This window comes from Ascaphus truei, chromosome 11 (genome assembly GCF_040206685.1).
Source record: "Ascaphus truei isolate aAscTru1 chromosome 11, aAscTru1.hap1, whole genome shotgun sequence".
Lineage (NCBI taxonomy): Eukaryota > Metazoa > Chordata > Amphibia > Anura > Ascaphidae > Ascaphus > Ascaphus truei.
The window spans coordinates 62,047,319-62,067,538 of record NC_134493.1 but is presented as its reverse complement, the minus strand read 5'-3'; the positions used below and the strand labels follow the sequence as shown (position 1 = coordinate 62,067,538).

Sequence of the window (20,220 nt, the reverse complement as noted above, 5' to 3'; positions counted from 1 at the left end):
CTGAGAGCCCGTCCCCGGGCCTGATACTCAGCCCCTCCCTGCTGAGAGCCCGCCCCCGGGACTGATACTCAGCCCCTCCCCGCTGAGAGCCCGTCCCCGGACCTGATACTCAGCCCTTCCCCGCTGAGAGCCCGTCCCCGGACCTGATACTCAGCCCTTCCCCGCTGAGAGCCCGTCCCCGGGCCTGATACTCAGCCCTTCCCCGCTGAGAGCCCGTCCCCGGACCTGATACTCAGCCCCTCCCCGCTGAGAGCCCGTCCCCGGGCCTGATACTCAGCCCCTCCCCGCTGAGAGACCGTCCCCGGGACTGATACTCAGCCCCTCCCCGCTGAGAGGCCGTCCCCGGGACTGATACTCAGCCCCTCCCCGCTGAGAGGCCGTCCCCGGGACTGATACTCAGCCCCTCCCCGCTGAGAGCCCGTCCCCGGGCCTGATACTCAGCCCCTCCCCGCTGAGAGCCCGTCCCCGGGACTGATACTCAGCCCCTCCCCACTGAGAGCCCGTCCCCGGGACTGATACTCAGCCCCTCCCCGCTGAGAGCCCGTCCCCGGGACTGATACTCAGCCCTTCCCCGCTGAGAGCCCGTCCCCGGGACTGATACTCAGCCCCTCCCCACTGAGAGCCCGTCCCCGGACCTGATACTCAGCCCCTCCCCGCTGAGAGCCCGTCCCCGGGACTGATACTCAGCCCCTCCCCGCTGAGAGGCCGTCCCCGGGACTGATACTCAGCCCCTCCCCGCTGAGAGCCCGTCCCCGGACCTGATACTCAGCCCCTCCCCGCTGAGAGCCCGTCCCCGGGACTGATACTCAGCCCCTCCCCGCTGAGAGCCCGTCCCCGGGCCTGATACTCAGCCCCTCCCCGCTGAGAGCCCGTCCCCGGACCTGATACTCAGCCCCTCCCCGCTGAGAGCCCGTCCCCGGGACTGATACTCAGCCCCTCCCCGCTGAGAGCCCGTCCCCGGGCCTGATACTCAGCCCCTCCCCGCTGAGAGCCCGTCCCCGGGACTGATACTCAGCCCCTCCCCACTGAGAGCCCGTCCCCGGGACTGATACTCAGCCCCTCCCCGCTGAGAGCCCGTCCCCGGGACTGATACTCAGCCCTTCCCCGCTGAGAGCCCGTCCCCGGGACTGATACTCAGCCCCTCCCCACTGAGAGCCCGTCCCCGGACCTGATACTCAGCCCCTCCCCGCTGAGAGCCCGTCCCCGGGACTGATACTCAGCCCCTCCCCGCTGAGAGGCCGTCCCCGGGACTGATACTCAGCCCCTCCCCGCTGAGAGCCCGTCCCCGGACCTGATACTCAGCCCCTCCCCGCTGAGAGCCCGTCCCCGGGACTGATACTCAGCCCCTCCCCACTGAGAGCCCGTCCCCGGGCCTGATACTCAGCCCCTCCCCGCTGAGAGCCCGTCCCCGGGCCTGATACTCAGCCCCTCCCCGCTGAGAGCCCGTCCCCGGACCTGATACTCAGCCCCTCCCCGCTGAGAGGCCGTCCCCGGGACTGATACTCAGCCCCTCCCCGCTGAGAGGCCGTCCCCGGGACTGATACTCAGCCCCTCCCCGCTGAGAGCCCGTCCCCGGGCCTGATACTCAGCCCCTCCCCGCTGAGAGCCCGTCCCCGGGACTGATACTCAGCCCTTCCCCACTGAGAGCCCGTCCCCAGACCTGATACTCAGCCCCTCCCCGCTGTGAGCCCGTCCCCGGACCTGATACTCAGCCCCTCCCCGCTGAGAGCCCGTCCCCGGACCTGATACTCAGCCCTTCCCCGCTGAGAGCCCGTCCCCGGGCCTGATACTCAGCCCCTCCCCGCTGAGAGGCCGTCCCCGGGACTGATACTCAGCCCCTCCCCGCTGAGAGCCCGTCCCCGGGCCTGATACTCAGCCCCTCCCCGCTGAGAGCCCGTCCCCGGGACTGATACTCAGCCCTTCCCCACTGAGAGCCCGTCCCCAGACCTGATACTCAGCCCCTCCCCGCTGTGAGCCCGTCCCCGGACCTGATACTCAGCCCCTCCCCGCTGAGAGCCCGTCCCCGGGACTGATACTCAGCCCCTCCCCGCTGAGAGCCCGTCCCCAGACCTGATACTCAGCCCCTCCCCGCTGTGAGCCCGTCCCCGGACCTGATACTCAGCCCCTCCCCGCTGAGAGCCCGTCCCCGGGCCTGATACTCAGCCCTTCCCCGCTGAGAGCCCGTCCCCAGACCTGATACTCAGCCCCTCCCCGCTGAGAGCCCGTCCCCAGACCTGATACTCAGCCCCTCCCCGCTGAGAGCCCGTCCCCGGACCTGATACTCAGCCCCTCCCCGCTGAGAGCCCGTCCCCAGACCTGATACTCAGCCCCTCCCCGCTGAGAGCCTGTCCCCGGGACTGATACTCAGCCCCTCCCCGCTGAGAGCCTGTCCCCGGGACTGATACTCAGCCCCTCCCCGCTGAGAGCCCGTCCCCGGACCTGATACTCAGCCCCTCCCCGCTGAGAGCCCGTCCCCGGGCCTGATACTCAGCCCTTCCCCGCTGAGAGCCCGTCCCCGGGCCTGATACTCAGCCCTTCCCCGCTGAGAGCCCGTCCCCGGGCCTGATACTCAGCCCTTCCCCGCTGAGAGCCCGTCCCCGGGCCTGATACTCAGCCCCTCCCCGCTGAGAGCCCGTCCCCGGGCCTGATACTCAGCCCCTCCCCGCTGAGAGCCCGTCCCCGGACCTGATACTCAGCCCTTCCCCGCTGAGAGCCCGTCCCCGGGCCTGATACTCAGCCCTTCCCCGCTGAGAGCCCGTCCCCGGACCTGATACTCAGCCCTTCCCCGCTGTGAGCCCGTCCCCGGACCTGATACTCAGCCCTTCCCCGCTGTGAGCCCGTCCCCGGGACTGATACTCAGCCCCTCCCCGCTGAGAGCCCGTCCCCGGGCCTGATACTCAGCCCCTCCCCGCTGAGAGCCCGTCCCCGGGCCTGATACTCAGCCCCTCCCCGCTGAGAGCCCGTCCCCGGGCCTGATACTCAGCCCTTCCCCACTGAGAGCCCGTCCCCGGGCCTGATACTCAGCCCCTCCCCGCTGAGAGCCCGTCCCCGGACCTGATACTCAGCCCCTCCCCGCTGAGAGCCCGTCCCCGGACCTGATACTCAGCCCCTCCCCACTGAGAGCCCGTCCCCGGACCTGATAATCAGCCCCTCCCCGCTGAGAGCCCGTCCCCGGGCCTGATACTCAGCCCTTCCCCGCTGAGAGCCCGTCCCCGGGCCTGATACTCAGCCCTTCCCCGCTGAGAGCCCGTCCCCGGACCTGATACTCAGCCCCTCCCCACTGAGAGCCCGTCCCCGGACCTGATAATCAGCCCCTCCCCACTGAGAGCCCGTCCCCGGACCTGATACTCAGCCCCTCCCCACTGAGAGCCCGTCCCCGGGCCTGATACTCAGCCCCTCCCCGCTGTGAGCCCGTCCCCGGGCCTGATACTCAGTCCTTCCCCGCTGTGAGCCCGTCCCCGGGCCTGATACTCAGCCCTTCCCCACTGAGAGACCGTCCCCGGACCTGATACTCAGCCCTTCCCCGCTGAGAGCCCGTCCCCGGGCCTGATACTCAGCCCCTCCCCGCTGTGAGCCCGTCCCCGGGCCTGATACTCAGCCCCTCCCCGCTGAGAGCCCGTCCCCGGACCTGATACTCAGCCCTTCCCCGCTGAGAGCCCGTCCCCGGGCCTGATACTCAGCCCTTCCCCGCTGAGAGCCCGTCCCCGGACCTGATACTCAGCCCTTCCCCGCTGAGAGCCCGTCCCCGGGCCTGATACTCAGCCCCTCCCCGCTGAGAGCCCGTCCCCGGACCTGATACTCAGCCCTTCCCCGCTGAGAGCCCGTCCCCGGGCCTGATACTCAGCCCTTCCCCGCTGAGAGCCCGTCCCCGGACCTGATACTCAGCCCTTCCCCGCTGAGAGCCCGTCCCCGGGCCTGATACTCAGCCCCTCCCCACTGAGAGCCCGTCCCCGATACTCAGCCCCTCCCCGCTGAGAGCCCGTCCCCGGACCTGATACTCAGCCCCTCCCCGCTGTGAGCCCGTCCCCGGACCTGATACTCAGCCCTTCCCCGCTGTGAGCCCGTCCCCGGGACTGATACTCAGCCCTTCCCCGCTGAGAGCCCGTCCCCGGGACTGATACTCAGCCCTTCCCCGCTGAGAGCCCGTCCCCGGGACTGATACTCAGCCCCTCCCCACTGAGAGCCCGTCCCCGGACCTGATACTCAGCCCCTCCCCGCTGAGAGCCCGTCCCCGGACCTGATACTCAGCCCTTCCCCGCTGAGAGCCCGTCCCCGGACCTGACACTCAGCCCCTCCCCGCTGAGAGCCCGTCCCCAGACCTGATACTCAGCCCCTCCCCGCTGAGAGCCCGTCCCCGGGCCTGATACTCAGCCCTTCCCCGCTGAGAGTCCGTCCCCTGGCCTGATACTCAGCCCTTCCCCGCTGAGAGCCCGTCCCCGGACCTGATACTCAGCCCTTCCCCGCTGAGAGCCCGTCCCCGGGCCTGATACTCAGCCCTTCCCCGCTGAGAGCCCGTCCCCGGGCCTGATACTCAGCCCCTCCCCACTGAGAGCCCGTCCCCGGACCTGATACTCAGCCCCTCCCCGCTGAGAGCCCGTCCCCGGGCTTGATACTCAGCCCTTCCCCACTGAGAGCCCGTCCCCGGGCCTGATACTCAGCCCTTCCCCGCTGAGAGCCCGTCCCCGGGCCTGATACTCAGCCCTTCCCCGCTGAGAGCCCGTCCCCGGGCCTGATACTCAGCCCCTCCCCGCTGAGAGCCCGTCCCCGGGACTGATACTCAGCCCCTCCCCACTGAGAGCCCGTCCCCGGGACTGATACTCAGCCCCTCCCCGCTGTGAGCCCGTCCCCGGGACTGATACTCAGCCCCTCCCCACTGAGAGCCCGTCCCCGGACCTGATACTCAGCCCCTCCCCACTGAGAGCCCGTCCCCGGACCTGATACTCAGCCCTTCCCCGCTGAGAGCCCGTCCCCGGGACTGATACTCAGCCCTTCCCCGCTGAGAGCCCGTCCCCGGGACTGATACTCAGCCCTTCCCCGCTGAGAGCCCGTCCCCGGGCCTGATACTCAGCCCCTCCCCGCTGAGAGCCCGTCCCCGGACCTGATACTCAGCCCCTCCCCGCTGAGAGCCCGTCCCCGGACCTGATACTCAGTCCTTCCCCGCTGTGAGCCCGTCCCCGGGCTTGATACTCAGCCCTTCCCCGCTGTGAGCCCGTCCCCGGACCTGATACTCAGTCCTTCCCCGCTGAGAGCCCGTCCCCGGGCCTGATACTCAGCCCTTCCCCGCTGAGAGCCCGTCCCCGGGCCTGATACTCAGCCCCTCCCCGCTGTGAGCCCGTCCCCGGGACTGATACTCAGCCCCTCCCCACTGAGAGCCCGTCCCCGGACCTGATACTCAGCCCCTCCCCACTGAGAGCCCGTCCCCGGGCCTGATACTCAGCCCTTCCCCGCTGAGAGCCCGTCCCCGGACCTGATACTCAGTCCTTCCCCGCTGTGAGCCCGTCCCCGGGCTTGATACTCACCCTTCCCCGCTGTGAGCCCGTCCCCGGACCTGATACTCAGTCCTTCCCCGCTGAGAGCCCGTCCCCGGGCCTGATACTCAGCCCCTCCCCGCTGAGAGCCTGTCCCCAGACCTGATACTCAGCCCCTCCCCGCTGAGAGCCCGTCCCCAGACCTGATACTCAGCCCTTCCCCGCTGAGAGCCCGTCCCCAGACCTGATACTCAGCCCTTCCCCGCTGAGAGCCTGTCCCCGGGACTGATACTCAGCCCCTCCCCGCTGAGAGCCTGTCCCCGGGACTGATACTCAGCCCCTCCCCGCTGAGAGCCCGTCCCCGGACCTGATACTCAGCCCCTCCCCGCTGAGAGCCCGTCCCCGGGCCTGATACTCAGCCCCTCCCCGCTGAGAGCCCGTCCCCGGACCTGATACTCAGCCCTTTCCCGCTGAGAGCCCGTCCCCGGACCTGATACTCAGCCCCTCCCCGCTGAGAGCCCGTCCCCGGACCTGATACTCAGCCCCTCCCCGCTGAGAGCCCGTCCCCGGACCTGATACTCAGCCCCTCCCCGCTGAGAGCCCGTCCGCGGGCCTGATACTCAGCCCTTCCCCGCTGAGAGCCCGTCCCCGGACCTGATACTCAGCCCCTCCCCGCTGAGAGCCCGTCCCCGGACCTGATACTCAGCCCCTCCCCGCTGAGAGCCCGTCCCCGGACCTGATACTCAGTCCTTCCCCGCTGTGAGCCCGTCCCCGGGCTTGATACTCAGCCCTTCCCCGCTGTGAGCCCGTCCCCGGGCCTGATACTCAGTCCTTCCCCGCTGTGAGCCCGTCCCCGGGCCTGATACTCAGCCCCTCCCCGCTGAGAGCCCGTCCCCGGGCCTGATACTCAGCCCCTCCCCGCTGAGAGCCCGTCCCCAGACCTGATACTCAGCCCCTCCCCGCTGAGAGCCCGTCCCCAGACCTGATACTCAGCCCTTCCCCGCTGAGAGCCCGTCCCCAGACCTGATACTCAGCCCTTCCCCGCTGAGAGCCTGTCCCCGGGACTGATACTCAGCCCCTCCCCGCTGAGAGCCCGTCCCCGGACCTGATACTCAGCCCTTCCCCGCTGAGAGCCCGTCCCCAGACCTGATACTCAGCCCCTCCCCGCTGAGAGCCCGTCCCCGGGCCTGATACTCAGCCCCTCCCCGCTGAGAGCCCGTCCCCGGACCTGATACTCAGCCCTTCCCCGCTGAGAGCCCGTCCCCGGGACTGATACTCAGCCCTCCCCGCTGAGAGCCCGCCCCCGGACCTGATACTCAGCCCCTCCCCACTGAGAGCCCGTCCCCGGGCCTGATACTCAGCCCCTCCCCGCTGAGAGCCCGTCCCCGGGCCTGATACTCAGCCCCTCCCCGCTGTGAGCCCGTCCCCGGGCCTGATACTCAGCCCCTCCCCGCTGAGAGCCCGTCCCCGGGCCTGATACTCAGTCCTTCCCCGCTGTGAGCCCGTCCCCGGGCCTGATACTCAGCCCCTCCCCGCTGAGAGCCCGTCCCCAGACCTGATACTCAGCCCTTCCCCGCTGAGAGCCCGTCCCCGGGACTGATACTCAGCCCTTCCCCGCTGTGAGCCCGTCCCCGGGACTGATACTCAGCCCCTCCCCGCTGAGAGCCCGTCCCCGGGCCTGATACTCAGCCCCTCCCCGCTGAGAGCCCGTCCCCGGGACTGATACTCAGCCCCTCCCCACTGAGAGCCCGTCCCCGGACCTGATACTCAGCCCCTCCCCGCTGAGAGCCCGCCCCCGGACCTGATACTCAGCCCCTCCCCGCTGAGAGCCCGTCCCCGGGACTGATACTCAGCCCCTCCCCGCTGAGAGCCCGTCCCCGGGCCTGATACTCAGCCCCTCCCCACTGAGAGCCCGTCCCCGGACCTGATACTCAGCCCCTCCCCGCTGAGAGCACGTCCCCGGGACTGATACTCAGCCCTTCCCCGCTGAGAGCCCGTCCCCGGGACTGATACTCAGCCCCTCCCCGCTGAGAGCCTGTCCCCGGGACTGATACTCAGCCCCTCCCCGCTGAGAGCCCGTCCCCGGGCCTGATACTCAGCCCCTCCCCGCTGAGAGCCCGTCCCCGGGACTGATACTCAGCCCCTCCCCACTGAGAGCCCGTCCCCGGACCTGATACTCAGCCCCTCCCCGCTGAGAGCCCGCCCCCGGACCTGATACTCAGCCCCTCCCCGCTGAGAGCCCGTCCCCGGGACTGATACTCAGCCCCTCCCCGCTGAGAGCCCGTCCCCGGGCCTGATACTCAGCCCCTCCCCACTGAGAGCCCGTCCCCGGACCTGATACTCAGCCCCTCCCCGCTGAGAGCCCGTCCCCGGACCTGATACTCAGCCCCTCCCCGCTGAGAGCCCGTCCCCGGGACTGATACTCAGCCCCTCCCCGCTGAGAGCCCGTCCCCGGACCTGATACTCAGCCCCTCCCCGCTGAGCCCGTCCCCGGGCCTGATACTCAGCCCCTCCCCGCTGAGAGCCCGTCCCCGGGACTGATACTCAGCCCCTCCCCGCTCACCAGTTGTCCCGGCACCTGGCTGCTCCGGGCCTTTTTTCACGACCCGGCATTTCTCTGCAGACAGCCCAGATAAGTGGGTCAGAGAAACGCCAATAACACGTTACATTACTAAGCGTTATGGGGGAAATACATGAACACAGGGAATAAAGTGCTTGTCCTTGCGATACAATCCCCGGTCCCCCAAAACATGCCGTCTCCCCCTTCCAGATATCACACGGGGATTATAGCTCGTTTCTGGGAGGGGGTGCATGAAACATTTCATATATTGGCTAAATGACCCTCACAGAGGCGGCCATTACCCACGGTTTGGGGGATCCGGCCGGGCTTCACCTTTATTATGTGACCGTCACAGCCATTATACCAAAACCGTCCGGTGGCGCAGCGCTTCTCCAAAACAAAATGCAGAAATCCAATTAAAGCGAACGTACCGTGTGCGCCGGGCGTGCAGCGCCAAACTGCAGGGTGGCAGAATGGGGAGCAGTCATGGGACTTGGCAAGCGATGGCATGTCACGTGAGCGCTTCAGCCAATGAGGGCGAACCACTCACGGCCACGCCTCCGCCACGACTCCCTGCCTCCTCAGTCCGCCTCCGGACTTCAGGTCACATGCCGCTTTGCCGGATCACCGCGGTGACGTCACCGGATCGCGCGCACGCCCTGCCGGATCACCGCGGTGAAGTCACCGGATCGCGCGCACGCCCTGCCGGATCACCGCGGTGAAGTCACCGGATCGCGCGCACGCCCTGCCGGATCACCGCGGTGACGTCACCGGATCGCGCGCACTCCCGGCCGGAGCTGGAATAATCGTAACCTTATTCTCACTATAATCTCTCCCTGTTCCTGCAGGTTATGGAAATGGAGCCGGTAATTACCCGAGTAACATCCCCCAGCAAGGTAACAATCAGTATGAAATACTCAGTGACCGCAGGGTATCTTTGTCACTGATACCCATAGGGAATATACCCTGCTATATACACACAGTGACTGCAGGGTGTCACTGATACCCATAGGGAATATACCCCGCTATATACCCACAGTGACCGCAGGGCGTCACTGATACCCATAGGGAATATACCCCGCTATATACACACAGTGACTGCGGGGTGTCACTGATACCCATAGGGAATATACCCCGCTATATACACACAGTGACTGCGGGGTGTCACTGATACCCATAGAGAATATACCCCGCTATATACACACAGTGACCGCAGGGTGTCACTGATACCCATAGGGAATATACCCCGCTATATACACACAGTGACCGCAGGGTGTCACTTATACCCATAGGGAATATACCCTGCTATATACACACAGTGACCGCAGGGTGTCACTGATACCCATAGGGAATATACCCTGCTATATACACACAGTGACCGCAGGGTGTCACTGATACCCATAGGGAATATACCCTGCTATATACACACAGTGACTGCGGGGTGTCACTGATACCCATAGGGAATATATCCTGCTATATACACACAGTGACTGCAGGGTGTCACTGATACCCATAGGGAATATACCCCGCTATATACACACAGTGACTGCGGGGTGTCACTGATACCCATAGGGAATATACCCCGCTATATACACACAGTGACTGCGGGGTGTCACTGATACCCATAGGGAATATACCCTGCTATATACACACAGTGACCGCAGGGTGTCACTGATACCCATAGGGAATATACCCCGCTATATACACACAGTGACCGCAGGGTGTCACTTATACCCATAGGGAATATACCCTGCTATATACACACAGTGACCGCAGGGTGTCACTGATACCCATAGGGAATATACCCCGCTATATACACACAGTGACCGCAGGGTGTCACTGATACCCATAGGGAATATACCCCGCTATATACACACAGTGACAGCGGGGCGTCACTGTCACTGATACCCATAGGGAATATACCCCGCTATATACACACAGTGACCGCAGGGTGTCACTTATACCCATAGGGAATATACCCCGCTATATACACACAGTGACCGCAGGGCGTCACTGATACCCATAGGGAATATACCCCGCTATATACATACAGTGACCGCAGGGTGTCACTGATACCCATAGGGATTATACCCCGCTATATACACACAGTGACCGCAGGGTGTCACTGATACCCATAGGGAATATACCTGCTATATACACACAGTGACCGCAGGGTGTCACTGATACCCATTGGGAATATACCCTGCTATATACACACAGTGACCGCAGGGTGTCACTGATACCCATTGGGAATATACCCTGCTATATACACACAGTGACCGCAGGGCGTCACTGATACCCATAGGGAATATACCCCGCTATATACACACAGTGACCGCAGGGTGTCACTGATACCCATAGGGAATATACCCTGCTATATACACACAGTGACCGCAGGGCGTCACTGATACCCATAGGGAATATACCCCGCTATATACACACAGTGACCGCAGGGTGTCACTGATACCCATAGGGATTATACCCCGCTATATACACACAGTGACCGCAGGGTGTCACTGATACCCATAGGGAATATACCTGCTATATACACACAGTGACCGCAGGGTGTCACTGATACCCATTGGGAATATACCCTGCTATATACACACAGTGACCGCAGGGTGTCACTGATACCCATAGGGAATATACCCTGCTATATACACACAGTGACCGCAGGGTGTCACTGATACCCATAGGGAATATACCCTGCTATATACACACAGTGACCGCAGGGCGTCACTGATACCCATAGGGAATATACCCCGCTATATACACACAGTGACCGCAGGGTGTCACTGATACCCATAGGGAATATACCCCGCTATATACACACAGTGACTGCGGGGTGTCACTGATACCCATAGGGAATATACCCCGCTATATACACACAGTGACTGCGGGGTGTCACTGATACCCATAGGGAATATACCCCGCTATATACACACAGTGACCGCAGGGTGTCACTTATACCCATAGGGAATATACCCGCTATATACACACAGTGACTGCAGGGTGTCACTGATACCCATAGGGAATATACCCGCTATATACACACAGTGACTGCAGGGTGTCACTGATACCCATAGGGAATATACCCTGCTATATACACACAGTGACCGCAGGGTGTCACTGATACCCATAGGGAATATACCCTGCTATATACACACAGTGACCGCAGGGCGTCACTGATACCCATAGGGAATATACCCCGCTATATACACACAGTGACCGCAGGGTGTCACTGATACCCATAGGGAATATACCCCGCTATATACACACAGTGACTGCGGGGTGTCACTGATACCCATAGGGAATATACCCCGCTATATACACACAGTGACTGCGGGGTGTCACTGATACCCATAGGGAATATACCCCGCTATATACACACAGTGACCGCAGGGTGTCACTTATACCCATAGGGAATATACCCGCTATATACACACAGTGACTGCAGGGTGTCACTGATACCCATAGGGAATATACCCGCTATATACACACAGTGACTGCAGGGTGTCACTGATACCCATAGGGAATATACCCTGCTATATACACACAGTGACCGCAGGGTGTCACTGATACCCATAGGGAATATACCCCGCTATATACACACAGTGACCGCAGGGTGTCACTGATACCCATAGGGAATATACCCCGCTATATACACACAGTGACCGCAGGGTGTCACTGATACCCATAGGGAATATTCCCCGCTATATACACACAGTGACCGCGGGGTGTCACGGATACCCATAGGGAATATACCCTGCTATATACACACTGACAGCAGGGTGTCACTGATACCCATAGGGAATATACCCCGCTATATACACACAGTGACCGCGGGGTGTCACTGATACCCATAGGGAATATACCCTGCTATATACACACACAGTGACCGCGGGGTGTCACTGATACCCATAGGGAATATACCCTGCTATATACACACAGTGACTGCAGGGTGTCACTGATACCCATAGGGAATATACCCAGCTATATACACACAGTGACCGCAGGGTGTCACTGATACACATAGGGAATATACCCTGCTATATACACACAGTGACCGCAGGGTGTCACTGATACCCATAGGGAATATACCCTGTTATATACACACAGTGACCGCAGGGTGTCACTGATACCCATAGGGAATATACCCTGCTATATACACACAGTGACCGCAGGGTGTCACTGATACCCATAGGGAATATACCCCGCTATATACACACAGTGACCGCAGGGTGTCACTGATACCCATAGGGAATATACCCCGCTATATACATACAGTGACCGCAGGGTATCACTGTCACTGATACCCATAGGGAATATACCCTGCTATATACACACACTGACCGCAGGGTGTCACTGATACCCATAGGGAATATACCCTGCTATATACACACAGTGACTGCAGGGTGTCACTGATACCCATAGGGAATATACCCAGCTATATACACACAGTGACCGCAGGGTGTCACTGATACACATAGGGAATATACCCTGCTATATACACACAGTGACCGCAGGGTGTCACTGATACCCATAGGGAATATACCCTGTTATATACACACAGTGACCGCAGGGTGTCACTGATACCCATAGGGAATATACCCTGCTATATACACACAGTGACCGCGGGGTGTCACTGATATCCATAGGGAATATACCCCGCTATATACACACAGTGACCGCAGGGCGTCACTGATACCCATAGGGAATATACCCTGCTATATACACACAGTGACCGCAGGGTGTCACTGATACCCATAGGGAATATACCCCGCTATATACACACAGTGACCGCGGGGTGTCACTGATACCCATAGGGAATATACCCTGCTATATACACACAGTGACCGCAGGTTGTCACTGATACCCGTAGGGAATATACCCCGCTATATACACACACTGACCGCAGGGTGTCACTGATACTCATAGGGAATATACCCCGCTATATACACACAGTGACCGCAGGGTGTCACTGATACCCATAGGGAATATACCCAGCTATATACACACAGTGACCGCAGGGTGTCACTGATACACATAGGGAATATACCCTGCTATATACACACAGTGACCGCAGGGTGTCACTGATACCCATAGGGAATATACCCTGTTATATACACACAGTGACCGCAGGGTGTCACTGATACCCATAGGGAATATACCCTGCTATATACACACAGTGACCGCGGGGTGTCACTGATACCCATAGGGAATATACCCCGCTATATACACACAGTGACCGCAGGGTGTCACTGATACCCATAGGGAATATACCCTGCTATATACACACACTGACCGCAGGGTGTCACTGATACCCATAGGGAATATACCCCAATATATACACACAGTGACCGCAGGGTGTCACTGATACCCATAGGGAATATACCCTGCTATATACACACAGTGACCGCAGGGTGTCACTGATACCCGTAGAGAATATACCCCGCTATATACACACACTGAGCGCAGGGTGTCACTGATACCCATAGGGAATATACCCTGCTATATACACACAGTGACCGCAGGGTGTCACTGATACCCATAGGGAATATACCCGCTATATACACACAGTGACCGCAGGGTGTCACTGATACCCATAGGGAATATACCCTGCTTTATATACACACTGACCGCAGGGTGTCACTGATACCCATAGGGAATATACCCCGCTATATACACACAGTGACCGCGGGGTGTCACTGATACCCATAGGGAATATACCCCGCTATATACACACAGTGACCGCAGGGTGTCACTGATACCCATAGGGAATATACCCCGCTATATATACACAGTGACCGCAGGGTGTCACTGATACCCATAGGGAATATACCCCGCTATATATACACACAGTGACCACGGGGTGTCACTGATACCCATAGGGAATATACCCCGCTATATACACACAGTGACCGCGGGGTGTCACTGATACCCATAGGGAATATACCCCGCTATATACACACAGTGATCGCAGGGGTGTCACTGATACCCATAGGGAAATACCCCGCTATATACAAACAGTGACCACAGGGCGTCACTGATACCCATAGGGAATATACCCCGCTATATACACACAGTGACCGCATGGTATCACTGTCACTCTGGGGGTCACTCTGGTTGTCTCTGTGGCTATATCTTGGGATATCATGATAATATCATGAGATATAATGTATTTTAATCAATCTTGTGTTTTAGGGATTAATATGGCAGCAGTTTCGGTTTAAAAATACAATATATTGGGTTTATGACAGGTCAAGACTTTTCCTGGGTCTGTGCTTGTCCTCAACAAGGAAAAGTGACATATGCGTTGGTTAGAAGGTTATAAACGCTAACCAGAGATGAGTCTATCAGCCTCAAAGAAAACTGAGCGTTTGTGAATAATTACTGGTGCATTCCAGGGAGAGGTGACACGCAGGGAACGCTTTCGTTGGAGACTTTATTAAACATGAGAATATCATGTGACCTCATCTACTGTACATACTAAGAGTCACATGTGTGTAATCGTGGCACAGAGTCACATGTAATGAGGCCAGATATGGGATGTCTAGCAGGTACTGCTGCGGCCGAGTTTATTCGAGCATTTGCCCGTTCTCGGCCGCAGCAGTAACCTGGCGCGCGCCGGAGGGTGCCGGGTGCGCGCCGAAGCAGCGGAAGAGCGCCCTCCGATCGGGGCGCTCTCCCTCCCGCTGCCGGGTCCACCGGGTCCCCCGGAACTCCCTGCCGCCGTCCCCCACATCGCGGGACACCAGGGCTTCCTCGGGGAGCCCTGGACGCGCGTGCAGGGGGCGCAGGCACCCGATGACGCATGACCGCACATCGGTGATGCGTGGCACGCTGAGGGAGTGCGGCTAGCACGCCGGGGCATCCCCCGGCTTGCGGTGCTAGCAGTGCTGCAATAAAGTGTGTCGGTAGTGTAATAAGGGACATATTTCCATTTGTCACTCAGTTTTAGGGCAAGATGGTCATACTTAGTCTCGTTACGTCCGTCATGAAATCCTGAATCTATTGATGTGACTCACGTGTGTCTAGGTACTAGAGAAGGGAAGTTCACCGCTGCCACCATTTGTCACATACTTCACGCCTGTGAGCACGTGGCCTGCATACGGTACAAGGATTAATACTCCGCTCGCAAGCTGTCTCAATTTTTACCTTCGCAAAGGTCCCTCAAATGGACAATATCTCCCCTCAATCTGTCCCAATATACCACCTGTCACGAACAGCACATAAGTGGGTACGTGACTTAGATATGCATCCTGGGTTAATACACTCAGCTACTCTTGCCAACTCTCCTTTCTCCTGCGCAAGGTACTTTCAATGAGTTAATATTAACCCCTTACTCAATTGCAATCATATTTATATACTTCCACCACCCGAGAAATTATGAAAATAAAAATGTATAAAATTAATATCTGCCAGGGTCTCAAGCCCCTGTGTATAATAGAAAAACTATGCACTTAATACACAAAAATCTGTTGTAGCAAAATGTGTCCGAAAATGTAAATACTGTCTCCAGAGTGTGCAAAAGTTAATTAAAAGTCCAAAGCATCACTTATTAAATGTTTTAATATATATAAAAATACAGTGCTTAGATTACAGAAAAGGGATTCCAATAACATACCTATACAGTAAATGCAGGACAGTTTCTTAAAATAACAGATTAAAACATAAAACACAAATCCTTATACGTTATGTTATCATATGTCAGGCTTTTCTCCCAGAGACGTCACTGGTGCAGAAATGAGACTTCATGTGTTTGGTCCAACACACACCTCTGTTAAAATCTTATTTTCATAATACCTTTCTAAGGTTTATTTACTATTTTTCTCCCTATTGAAACAACATGATCCCACCCCTGTCGTAAATCAGCAGTGAAATTGCCAGTTTTATGACAGATTAAAAGAATAACTTCTAACAGTTTTCTTCTTCTAACGTCTACATTTTGCCTGAGTATATAAACACACTCATAACCTCTCTTCTCTAGTACCTAGACACACAGGAGTCACATCAATAGATTCAGGCAGTCATGACGGACATAACAAGACTAAGTATGACTGCCCCTAAATTTGAGTGACAAATGGATATATGTCCCTTATTACCTGCTAGACCTCCCACATCTGGCCTCATTACATGTGACTCTGTGCCACGATAACACACATGTGTGTGACTCTTAGTGTGTACAGTAGATGAGGTCACATGATATTCTCATGTTTAATGAAGTCTCCAACGAAAGCGTTCCCTGCGTATCACCTCTCCCTGGAATGCAGCAGTAATTATTCACAAACACTCAGTTTTCTTTGAGGCTGATAGAGTCATCTCTGGTTAGCATTTATAACCTTTAAACCAACACATATGTCACTTTTAATGCGCAATTCATGATACCCCACCCACCTCCCACCCCAATTAAGTCTTCTTTGAGGACCAGCACAGACCCAGAAAAGTCCTGAACTGTCCTAAACCCAATATATTGTATTTTTAAACCCAAACAGCTGCCATATTAACCCCTGAAGCACAAGATTGATTAAATTACATAATATCTCATGATATTAGCGTGACAGTGGGTCTCTGGCCGTCTCTGGCTTTCTCAGGGTCTCTCTCTATGAGAGGTTAGACTCCCCCCTAAATAAACTTCCACCCCTCACAGGTATCGGAGCAAAGCCTTCTAAAGCAGATACCCCTCCCATCTTATTTATACCTGCATCCTGTTTCACCCCATCTCTCTGTGTCCTGTTTCTCCCCGTCTCTCTGTGTCCTGTTTCTCCCCGTCTCTCTGTGTCATGTTTCTCCCCTCTCTCTGTGTCCTGTTTCACCCCCTCTCTCTGTGTCCTGTTTCTCCCCCTCTCTTTGTGTCCTGTTTCTCCCCCTCTCTCTGTGTCCTGTTTCTCCCCCTCTCTCTGTGTCCTGTTTCTCCCCGTCTCTCTGTGTCCTGTATCTCCCCCTCTCTCTGTGTCCTGTTTCACCCCATCTCTCTGTGTCCTGTTTCTCCCCCTCTCTTTGTGTCCTGTTTCTCCCCCTCTCTCTGTGTCCTGTTTCTCCCCCTCTCTCTGTGTCCTGTTTCTCCCCCTGTCTCTGTGTCCTGTTTCTCCCCCTCTCTCTGTGTCCTGTTTCTCCCCCTCTCTCTGTGTCCTGTTTCTCCCCCTCTCTCTGTGTCCTGTTTCTCCCCCTCTCTCTGTGTCCTGTTTCTCCCCCTCTCTCTGTGTCCTGTTTCTCCCCCTCTCTCTGTGTCCTGTTTCTCCCCCTCTCTCTGTGTCCTGTTTCTCCCCCTCTCTCTGTGTCCTGTTTCTCCCCTTGTCTCTGTTTCCTGTTTCTCCCCCTCTCTGTGTCCTGTTTCTCCCCGTCTCTCTGTGTCCTGTTTCTCCCCCTCTCTCTGTGTCCTGTTTCTCCCCCTGTCTCTGTGTCCTGTTTCTCCCCCTCTCTCTGTGTCCTGTTTCTCCCCATCTCTCTGTGTCCTGTTTCTCCCCCTCTCTCTGTTTCCTGTTTCTCCCCCTCTCTCTGTGTCCTGTTTCTCCCCCTCTCTCTGTGTCCTGTTTCTCCCCCTCTCTCTGTGTCCTGTTTATCCCCCTCTCTCTGTGTCCTGTTTCTCCCCCTCTCTCTGTGTCCTGTTTCTCCCCCTCTCTCTGTGTCCTGTTTCCCCCCCTCTCTCTGTGTCCTGTTTCTCCCCCTCTCTCAGTGTCCTGTTTCTCCCCCTCTCTCTGTGTCCTGTTTCTCCCCCTCCTCTCTGGGGTTTTAATCCTTTTTTCTTTCTCCCCCCCCCCTCTCCCTCTGTTTTTTCTTCTTACTCTTTCTATTCCCCCGTCTCTCTCCTGCGCTTTCTCTTCCCCTCTGTCTCCCCCCTCTCTTTCTTCCTCTCTCTCTATCCCCCACTCTCTATCCCCCCTCTCTCTCCACTCTCCCCCCTCTCTCTACCCTCTCCCCCCTCTCTCTACCCTCTCCCCCCTCTCTCTACCCTCTCCCCCCTCTCTCCCCCCTCTCTCTCCCCCTCTCTCCCCCCCTGTAACTGTTCCTGTATCTGCAGGATATGGAGCTGGAAGTTACCCAAATGTTGCAGCCCAAGCAGGTAACAATCTGTAATACTCTCTCTCTCCCTCCCCTCTCTCTGCCTCTCTCTCCCCCTCTCCTTCTCTCCCTCTCTCAGTCTCTTTTACTCTCATTATAATCTCTCCCTGTTCCTGCAGGTTATGGAAATGGAGCCGGAAATTACCCGAGTAACATCCCCCAGCAAGGTAAGAATCAGTATGAAATACTCAGTGACCGCAGGGTATCACTGTCACTGATACCCATAGGGAATATACCCTGCTATATATACACACTGATTGCAGGGTTTCACTGATACCGATAGGGAATATACCCTGCTATATACACACAGTGACCGCAGGGTGTCACTGTCACTCTTGGGGTCACTCTGGGGGTCTCTGTGGCTTCCTCTGGGGGAATCATTATAATATTATGAGATATAATGTATTTTAATCAAGCTGTGGTGCTTCAGGGGTTAATATGGCAGCAGTTTTGGTTTTAAAATACAATATATTGGGTTTATGACAGGTCAAGACCTTTCTTGGGTCTGTGCTGGTCCTCAACGAGGAAAAGTGACATGTGTTGTTTAGAAGGTTATAAACACTAACCAGAGATGAGTCTATCAGCCTCAAAGAAAACTGAGCGTTTGTGAATAATTACTGGTGCATTCCAGGGAGAGGTTATACGAAGGGAACGCTTTCGTTGGAGACTTTATTAAAAATGAGAATATCATGTGACCTCATCTACTGTACATACAGTATTAAGAGTCACATGTGTGTAATCGTGGCACAGAGTCACATGCAATGAGGCCAGATATGGGATGTCTAGCAGGTTATAAGGGACATATATCGATTTGTCACACAGATTTAGGGGCAAGACGGTCATACTTTGTCTCATTACGTCCGTCATGACATCCTGAATCTAGTGATGTGACTCACGTGTGTCTAGGTACTAGAGAAGGGACGTTCACCGCTGCCACCATTTGTCACGTACTTCACGCCTGTGAGCACGTGGCCTGCATACGGTACAAGGATTAATACTCCGCTCGCAAGCTGTCTCAATTTTCACCTTCGCAAAGGTCCCTCAAATGGACAATATCTCCCCTCAATCTGTCTGTCACGGGAGACGCATTTAATAACACATTTATATTTCGTGGATCCTGATTGAGCACACAGGTTGAGCAAAATAAACTGAGATTTATTCCCTTGATAGGCAAACACACGACAACTGCAGAATAAACTTAATAATTATACTTACGGGTAGAGAAACAGAGGATAATGTCCAGAAAGGTTCAAAGCACCAGAAGATTGTCTTTTAAAATGTAGTCCTTTTGCAAATTGCCAAATAAATAGCCAGTCCAATCCTTCTGTGAATGTGCAAAGTCTTTTCTGATAGTTTTAAATGCTTGAAAAAATCAGGTAACAACAGCAACAACAGCAACAACAAAAACAGCAACAGCACAGGAACAACAGCAACAGCACAGGATCAACACAGGAATGAGGGGTACAGGCCTTTTTAAGGTCAAGGGTCTGTGAAGTGTTACATTAGCCTCATCCCATTGGCAAGGAATTATCTTCCTCCTATCAGAACCTGCCATGTCACATGGGCAAATCCTACAGCCAGCTCAGGTAACTCTGAGCATGCTCAGTAAGCAGCTTGGTAGCACTGCTAAGTAAAAAGGGGCCACTCATTTCTGGGGACGCAATGTCTGGAGTTTGGTCCCAAGGTGTGAAATATCTAGGATGAGTAACAGGACCTGCTACTCAGAAACATCCTGATTAAGTGACACTTTAAGAATCTGGGGTCTTTCATCTATGCATAACATTTGTTCCTTAATGCATTACAAAGGCAGGCAGAAAAAAATAGCATCCAGCCAGTACATTTTAACTGCAACAGAAAGGCACTTTATCAAAAATATATGTTTCCCTTACGACAAAGTTATATTTTTAATATATGTATGCTTGGGGGGTTACACTGAGGCTGCACACCAAAAATCAGGGTGCTGGCTCACTCCGTTCCTAAATTAGAAGTCTTAATGGAACGGCTCCTGTTATTCAACACTGCAGGTAGTGACTAGCCTGCAAAAAGGGGACAACAATGCATAAAGGGGAGAATGGTACAGGGGAACAGCATATAAAATTAACCCCTTCATCCCCAATACGAAATAGGGGT

General features: G+C 56.7%; 1 protein-coding gene across 1 annotated transcript in view; it reads left to right on the top strand.

Annotated features, from left to right (window-relative positions):
- GREP1 (glycine rich extracellular protein 1) overlaps positions 1 to 20,220 on the top strand; it is a gene marked incomplete at its 3' end in the record, with an annotated part of 130,040 nt that overhangs the window by 45,327 nt on the left and 64,493 nt on the right. The window contains exons 5-7 of the mRNA XM_075565144.1: positions 8,877 to 8,924; positions 18,050 to 18,091; positions 18,210 to 18,257. Of these exons, the coding sequence (XP_075421259.1) occupies positions 8,877 to 8,924; positions 18,050 to 18,091; positions 18,210 to 18,257 (138 nt within the window). The remainder of the gene's footprint in view (positions 1 to 8,876; positions 8,925 to 18,049; positions 18,092 to 18,209; positions 18,258 to 20,220) is intronic.